This window comes from Astatotilapia calliptera, chromosome 3 (assembly GCF_964374335.1).
Source record: "Astatotilapia calliptera chromosome 3, fAstCal68.1, whole genome shotgun sequence".
Lineage (NCBI taxonomy): Eukaryota > Metazoa > Chordata > Actinopteri > Cichliformes > Cichlidae > Astatotilapia > Astatotilapia calliptera.
The window spans coordinates 60,581,080-60,589,679 of NC_137424.1; the positions used below are offsets into that span (position 1 = coordinate 60,581,080).

At 38.4% G+C, this 8,600-nt stretch overlaps 1 protein-coding gene across 2 annotated transcripts; it reads right to left on the reverse strand.

Annotated features, from left to right (window-relative positions):
* Window positions 1–1,053: 1,053 nt before the first annotated feature.
* LOC145421952 (type-2 ice-structuring protein-like) lies at window positions 1,054–4,512 on the reverse strand. 2 transcript variants are annotated; one of them, XM_080292983.1, is made up of 6 exons: window positions 4,315–4,512; window positions 4,107–4,183; window positions 2,812–2,921; window positions 2,594–2,722; window positions 2,027–2,135; window positions 1,054–1,877 (listed from the first exon to the last, which is right to left on the reverse strand). In XM_080292983.1, exons 2-6 carry the CDS (start codon window positions 4,165–4,167, stop codon window positions 1,810–1,812), a joined length of 477 nt encoding a protein of 158 aa, XP_080149109.1. In that variant the 5' UTR covers window positions 4,168–4,183; window positions 4,315–4,512; the 3' UTR covers window positions 1,054–1,809. The 2 variants fall into 2 exon arrangements, with proteins under 2 accessions (XP_080149109.1, XP_080149104.1); XM_080292978.1 differs by having other exon boundaries at window positions 4,263–4,507.
* Between the last annotated feature and the right edge of the window lie 4,088 nt (window positions 4,513–8,600).

Sequence of the window (8,600 nt, forward strand, 5' to 3'; positions counted from 1 at the left end):
GCATCTGTGTGTGCCTGTATGTCTGTGTCTTTATGTCAGGTCGGGTATCAGACGCCACCTCTCTGGGGACATCTCAGGCCCTCCACGGTTTGGAGGTTATATTCACATAGATTATCATGATGATGTTGTTTATTATATTGCTCTCTTTTTTTTTTGCTTGTTTTCTCTTTTTTCTTTCTCAACAGGTGATCCAGGTGATTGATATATGTATTTTTTGTCTGCTTATTTTGTTGGTTTTTGTTTTTTGCCCTTTATCACCATCCCTCTTCTCCGCTGTTTTTCCCCCCTCTTTCTTATCCCCAGTCATGTCTGTCCCGTATTTAGGAAGTGAAAATAAAATAAAATAAACAATAAAAGGTGAATCAAATAGACGATTACGGCAAGGCTGGGATGGTCCATTTGGTAAAGTAAATCCGTTGGGCATCTTTCTTTGCCTTTAGACAATAATTCTGTTGGCAAGAGTCAAACGGGACAGGCAAAAAAAAAAAAAGAAAAAAAAAGATTGGCCTGAATTCAGTCAGTCACTCCTTGCCTGGGTTAAACATGAGAACTGTTTGGAATTAATCTACACACGTACATTCATTTTACTTAGATCACTTTGGAAAACACTATCTAACGTCATTAAAGCACTGGTTAGCGTTAGGGATAAGTTTAGGGTTCGGGCTGGAATACATGGCTGGAACGTCTATTACAGCAGAGTGTCATTCTGCTGGATTTCATCCATAACCCAGGAGTGAGAACAGGCTGAGTATGGGGTCTGCAATTTAGTAGAGTGGACCCAGGAGTTTTTTTCCTGCTTTTTAATATACTCTAGGTCTCCATTGTTGTTGTCTTGCTTAGGCTTGTTAAATTGTATTTTAGCCTGATTAAATGTTTTAACACAGAAGTGTTTTGTGTATTTAACTGTTATTTACACTCCAAAATTTGCCTAAAATTGTCAGAGTTTTGTCGTCTTTTATTATCCTCACTATGATGGATATTGGGTTTCAATTTATGATTTCTGTGCTCTCAGAGATGGGCACACGTACACAGAGTAAGCTACAGATACAATTCTTTGTATTGTAATGCTCTTTATTGAACTGTGTATACAAATTTCTTTTCATTTTTAGCTATATAGAAAGGCTCACAAATAGATAGGACTGCTGTAGTAGGAATATTGTTGACAGGAAATCGCATAGTAAAAATAGATGAAATTGTCAGCACATGCCCACTTAATCTGACAGCAGATATATAAACGTCTTGATGCATGCTCAATCATCCAGGTAAGTACATCTCCAAAAGTTGATTCTGTTCATCTGGACGTAGCAACGTCCAGATGAACAGAATCAACTTATGGAGACACATATATAAATCTATGGGCTTGCAGGATACATGGGTAATGCAAACTTGTATAACAAATCTTAGCACTTTTTTCCCCAGGTTTGCTGAATGTGTGATGAGTTTTTAAAAAGTTGGTAATTGAACTAACACATGTATAAAAGAGTAGACAAATATTAATATATGTATCTGGTAAATATGTATATACACCTCAAAACAAAAGACATAACACAGAGATATGCTTGCTTGACGCTTCAATTTTAAAGAAAGAAGAGAACAGTTTTCTTTGCAGAAGAAAAATGTAAAATCAACCCTTTGGTAACAAGTCTGCTCCCACTAAAGTCACATGGGCTTAATGACAGCCCAACTTGTGTTGATTGTTCATTTTCTTTGGGTGCTATAGAGAGGAAAAATATAATGCTGCAAAATAAAATAAAGTAAGAGCTAGCGAAACACAAACACCATCATACATCAGTGTCAGTCCAAGAAACATTAGACTTTCTTGGCGCAGACAGATGGCAGATGATCATCACACTGCAGATCATCCCAGCACTTGGAACCTGAAAGGTTCACAAGTAGAAGTCAGTAAAATGTTAAAAAAGTCAAAAACCTAAACTCTAGTTAATTAGCCTTTATGGCTTCTATCTTAGATCACGTAAACCTTTCAAACACATTAAGCAATCATGTTAATTATTGTTTTCTAAATTACCTCCATAATTCATCTGAATACAGTGCTGATTGCGATAACTACTGGGCTCTCCTGGGCACCAGTGTGAATAGTGAAAACTGGTGCCATCACTCCACAACCAAATACCCTCCTAGAAGACAGAAATTGAACACATTAGTTCAGGGCGGCCAAAATGTTAAGCATAGCCACAGTTCTAGCAGATCATCTGACTTTGAGCACGCAACCTTCTATGTAAAAACTGGAAATTCTCACACTGGGCATGCTCTTTAAGCTCCTTTAGTCTACTGGTAGTTTCACTATTGTCTACAACCCATATTTAAATCCAATTAAACCCCAGGTCTGCCGTTCATATATTTTTGACATAGTGTATAGGTTATCATTTATGCCTGTTGTGTTTTGTCTTCTAACTCCTTCCCCTGACTTAGGCTTCCAACATGTGTACAGAAAAGACCAGGTACCTTCATAGCCATGCCATACCATTAGATATAAATCACTGCAGGTGGAAATTTAAAAATAATTTTGACTACAGTGGTTCTGACTGAATTTATTAGACACCTAACAAATACTGTCTAATAATAAACAAAATACCTGGGGTGCATCAGTTCCTCCAATCCAAGTTCCGGGGTAGTCATGATGGGCAGTCAGTCTCTTAATTATCTGGTACTCACTGCTGCTGTGCACTGATGCAAGGTTTGCCCCCATGGACAAGCAGTTTCTCTTCAGTGGAGAGTGACAGAGAGCAGAAATTTTTAATGTAATTAGTAACAGTTAAAAGTGGTTTAATCAGAAAAGAAAAAGAAACTCACCTCAGCTCTTGTCCAACTCATGGTTGTTGGAACGTAGTAAAAGCAGCGATCACTGTGGCGAGTCCAACCATTAGGACAACCATTGGACCTCTTGACCAGGTGACTGTTGGCTGGGAGCAAATGAATAGTTGTACATGTATCTCTGGTTGACAGATTTTGTATTTTTAATCATGATATAAACAATCACTGACAAGTCATGCAAGTAGACAGTGAAATATTTGTTAAGTGATTCACATACACACACACACACACACACACACACACACACACACACACACACACACACACACACACACACACACGTTCCATGTATGCCTTGCCTGCTAGCATCTTGCTATATATATATATATATATATATATATATACATAAATGTTAAATGACCCGTATTTGTATAACGCTTGTATAGCGGTCCCTAAGGACCCCAAAGCGCTTTACACAACCAGTCATCCACCCATTCACACACACATTCACACACACATTCACACACTGGTGATGGCAAGCTACATTGTAGCCACAGCCACCCTGGGGCGCACTGACAGAGGCGATATATATGCATATATACATACATATATACATAAATATATACACATATACATATACACATATATACATATTCATATGTGTGTGTGTGTTGCCCTAAAAAAGTTTACAAAGTGCTTTAACAAACAACCAAAAGCAGAAAGGAATGTGAAATAAAACAGGAAGTCAAACAGTGGTTAAACAAAGGTGGGTAGCAAGAAAGGAAAAAAGAAGCAACATTCAAAACACAAACTGTCAATAATAACTGTAAAATCAGTCAGAAACAAGTCTTTGAAAATCTGTTTTAGGAAGTGATTCTGCAATTATTGCATTTGTTCCAACAATGAAGGACACGGATCACAAAAGCATGGTCTACTTGTGATTTAAGTATAGATTTTATAACAGCAAGACACTTTAATACATCTTTTGTACTACAAGTTGCAGACCCTACTATCCACTAGATGAGTCTGAGAGAAGCGACCTACATTTCAGTGAAATTAGTGGTTTATTTAAGGTTGTGAAAGTGCAGCAGTCAGACACAGGACTGTTTAAGTTATGTGACCACAATGACGACTGCACATGTGTCGAGCTGGGTAAGCACTATTGTTGTAATCCATCAGTGTATGTAGATGATAGATAGATAGATAGATAGATAGATAGATAGATAGATAGATAGATAGATAGATAGATAGATAGATAGATAGATAGATAGATAGATAGATAGATAGATAGATAGATAGATAGATAGATAGATAGATTATGCTGCAATACTCACCAACAGCCATGGTTAGAGCCATCATTGCACAAATAAGTGCAGCCACAGTCAGCAGCTTCATGGTAATGTTAGTATCTCTGTTGAAAAAGAAAATCTAAAATGTCTAGCAGTTCATTAAAGAAAGGACACAAGATAATCTGGGAGTCTGTCACAAACCTTTTGAAGAATATTGTGAAGAGAAAATTATTTAGAAGATAAAGAAACTCACAACTCAGATATCTATTTTTTACATGTGCATGGGCAGTCAACGGTCCGATCTGCTTTGCACTGACGTGCACAACAGATGAGACACAGAAAAACCGCCCAGGGCATCCAGAACGTCCTTTATTTATACTTAAAGCAAGTCTCCACAAAAATAGGAGTGGCATGTATGGAACTGATAATTTTCCTTGAAAGGAGAAAGAGACCGTTAGCTTGCCTGTTGACAAAGGAGGTAGTATGTACAGAAATGCAGACATTGCATAAAAGGAGAGAAAGAGAGAGAGAACACCAGCTTGTCTGTAAGAATAAGAGGAAGTGTCGTATGTCACCGCATTCCTCTACACATATGGCTTCAATCTCTCTTCCTGTGTTGGCTCCAATTCATAACCTCTTCTTCCTTTAAATGAAGCTACAACTAAGCATTAATCACAAAATTAAAAATCTTTCATCAAATATCTTCTCCTATTTCTTTTCAGTATCAGCTGGTAGCTTCAACTGTCCAGTGTGGAGGTGCTGAACTTCTCTAAGACCAGCGTTTTAATACCGTTTATATTTACATATTTGCATAACCAGGAACTAACACTGAAAAAACTGACACGTACATAATTTGCTAAACATTCATCACACTTCTTTCTTTCCCAACCAAAACCAAAATAATAACTACTGACTTAAAATCACATATTCACTGAAGCTCAGCAAAGATATAAAACTACAGGACAATTGACAAAGCTTGTGTGTTAAGTGAGAAACTGTGCTCAGGAAGATTAATATACATTGAAACTAGTGTTACTGTCAGTGTTTAGCATTCTAATATTATATAATAAAATATTACTCGTGGTTAAAAAAAGCCAAGAAAGTGTTGCCACCACTTGACACCACCGTTACTCTTTATCCCACATAGCAAAAGTGGTATGGCCGGGATCTGGCCGACACAATGTGCTTACACATACTCATACTGGAGCGCATTAAAACTGACTTTACCATCATTTATGATTGTGCATTTATAATCAGGCCAGAAACTGACCTGTCTGGGTGTAATGGAAGCTAAATTATCAGCAACGCCATTGTCACGCGGAGAATACACGCAAGGGATTCTGAATTGTGATAAGATGTGGAAAAGAAAACCTAATAAACAAAGGACGAGAGGAAGATATAGAAAGAAGGTAAAGTTAACAAAGCAGGATTTCATCCACCTTTTGTAGTGGAGTCACTTGGATGAGAGATAATAATATTTATAACATTTATAAAGCGCTTTTTGAGACCCTCAATGCGCTTTTACAATTCCACTATTCATCCGCTCTCACATTCACACACTGGTGAGGCAGCTACAGTTGTAGCCACAGCTGCCCTGGGGCAGACTGATGAAGAAGCGAGGCTGCCATATTGCACCATCGGCCCCTCTGGCCATCACTAGTAGGTGAAGTGTCATTGGATTGATTAGCTAACAAGTCGCCTTCTTCTTCAAGCTAATCCATCCATTCACTGTGTCCATTAGAGCAGCTCGGTAGAGCAGTGAACTTACCCTATCTGTGCATTTAATCTCAGACATACGTCAGTATGTGATAAAGAAGTGGAGTTTCAACAGTACGCCCTCAGTTTTCTTTTCATTACTAGAATGATTTTTTTTACCCTACACCTAGTGTGTAAAAAAATAAGTCATTTGCAAAGTAGATAGTGAAAGAAAAAAAAGCAAGAATTTTTTTTTGATCAATAAAAATTGATCAAATTACTCTGGTGTAGCATGAGATGCTGTGAGCGAGGTCCTTCACAATTTTGAAAAGACACCCATTGGGCCGTGAGTGAGGCAGAAAGTATGTTTGCATGGGACAGGATACTAATGCTAAAAAGCAGTGAGACTTTTTGTAAGTTAAACAAATAGACACAAGAATGCAGATTATATGTGAAGGACAAATATACTGTTTTTAATTTTTCCCTTTACATTGCATTACACTTTTTGTTTTTGTTTTAATGTTCTTATGTGTTTTGAGTTACTAATGCTACGTTCACACTGCAGGCGAAAGCGCATCAAATCTGATTTATTTTTTTGATCCTATGCGACCCATATCCGATCATGGTATGACAGTGTGAACAGCACAAATCCAATATTTTCAAATCCGACCTGGGGCGCGGGCCACTTTGAGGGCTCACACTATAGCGTGTTTGCTGTCACATTTTATTTCTAGTGTGAACAAGCAGACAAAAAAATTGGATTTGATCAAAAAATTGGAATTAAGACCTGCAGTGTGAACGTAGCCTTAGTTACTGTCTACTTCCACATAAAGTGGGAAACTTGGCCGTCTGTCCATCCAGTCATTCATCCATTTTAATTTTGCAGTGGTGACAGGCTGTCCAGGGTAGTCACAGACTCTTTCCCTGCAATGTTGCTAGTCCAGGCAAATAATCTCTCAAGTGAGTTTTGGGTCTTCCTCGGGTTACTCAAAATCTCCAAAGGGAGGCATCTCCTCTCACCACAAAGGAGTAGCAACTGTACTGTACAAAGATATCTTTGGCTGTCTGAACTCACCGTATCTCTAAAGAGGTGTTTAAACAGGAAGAGAAAAACTGTAATGAGGCAACCAGAGATTGTGGAATATCAGTGAAATTCAGCAACCACTTTTATCTGCGATATCATTCTTTTCTGGCAGTTGAGAGGTGCCTATAACCCTACGTGAGGTTTTGGAACATAGACTCAGTGGTCCATTGAGAGGTACTACTTCCTGCTCACTTAACAGAGAAACAAGGAGCTTCCCAGGACTTGTTAATTTGTCTTAGTTATTAGGTATCGTTTGGATCACATAATTATAAAAAAAACCCCTAAACATCGCTTTTGAGCAGAGTAATTTTTAAAAGTGTGTCATTATATGGAGACAGTTCATTTTATTTTACAGTGTAACACAAAATGTAACAAAATATATGACGCTTTGTTGAGCACATACGTGCAATGGGATGTAGGGGGGAAAACCTCTAAATGTCAATGAAAAGAATGGAAAGCTTCTCATTTGCAGGAATCTAAACAAACGCTGCAGTCATGTTTTCTGCTGAATCAATGACAGGACAGATTCTGAGCAGGAGGAAGTCACCTCCCTGTGTTTCTCAGACTCACTTAAATGACTGAGTGACTAATAGGGATGGGTATCGAAAACCGGTTCTTGTTGAGAACCGGTTCCCACTGTTTCAATTCCTTGGAATTGTTTGCCATTTTTGCAAACGATTCCCTTATCGATTCCAGTCGCCCCGAATGACGTCACCACGTTGCGGAGCATCATTTACCTGGCAGGAAACACGGCGCGAAAGCGGCTCAAACGCTCAAAAGTTTGGTTATACTTTATGAGAACGGATGACAACAGGGCAACTTGCAGTACTTGAAAAGTAGATATTTCATTTAAGGGAGGAAACACTACGAATATGCAAAAGCATTTGCTCACAAAACACACGATGACCGTAAATGAATGTCGTGTCTTTAATTCCGCTCCGGACTCGTGAATCTCAACCCAGCAGCAGCGGCAACGTTTGCACGTCCTCTCCCGTTAATGCGGCAGGTAAATAATCAACTAACAGTGCATATTATGTTAGCGCGATCTGCCTTATTACAAAACCTGCCATTACTGTGCATTTAGGTGATCATGATGAGAGAGACAGAGTCTGTCTGGCTCAGATGCTGGCAGTTCTTGCTGCAGTCTACCGGTAGTGTCTCCTTTCAGGCCAGGATAGACTAATGTCACCGAGCAGAGACTAAGTTTGTGGTAAAAGGCTTGCACCCATTTGCCACAGCAGATGCCCCCGATTTTTGGTAAGTGAATGTGTTTAATTGTAGGCAGGGACATTACTGGATATTCTTGTGTAATTGCTACAGAATAATTTATGTTATACTTTGTTATTGCTACAGACGACTATTTATTTTATTATTTTACATTTACAATTTTTTTTTCCTGGGGACCCTGTGACACCCCGTTGAAGAGTTGTAGGCTGGATCTCTTAAGATCTCACTGCTGGGTTTGTAAGGCCATGTTACTTGTAAATTTCTATCTTGTTAAAAGAGAAGATATAAAACAAAGTTCTAAGCTAATCGACCTTAGTGTTCTCCTTTTTAAAAAAGAATCGATAAAGAATCGAATCGTTAAACAGAATCGAAAATGGAATCGGAATCGTGAAAATCTTATCAATACCCATCCCTAGTGACTAAAAATGAATTTTACTTTTCCAAAACAGTAAAACAGTAACGCATTTACATTACATACAAGGTGTCCACTTGGTGTCCACCAGGTCTAATAAAAGTGTTGAAAGTGCAGGTCC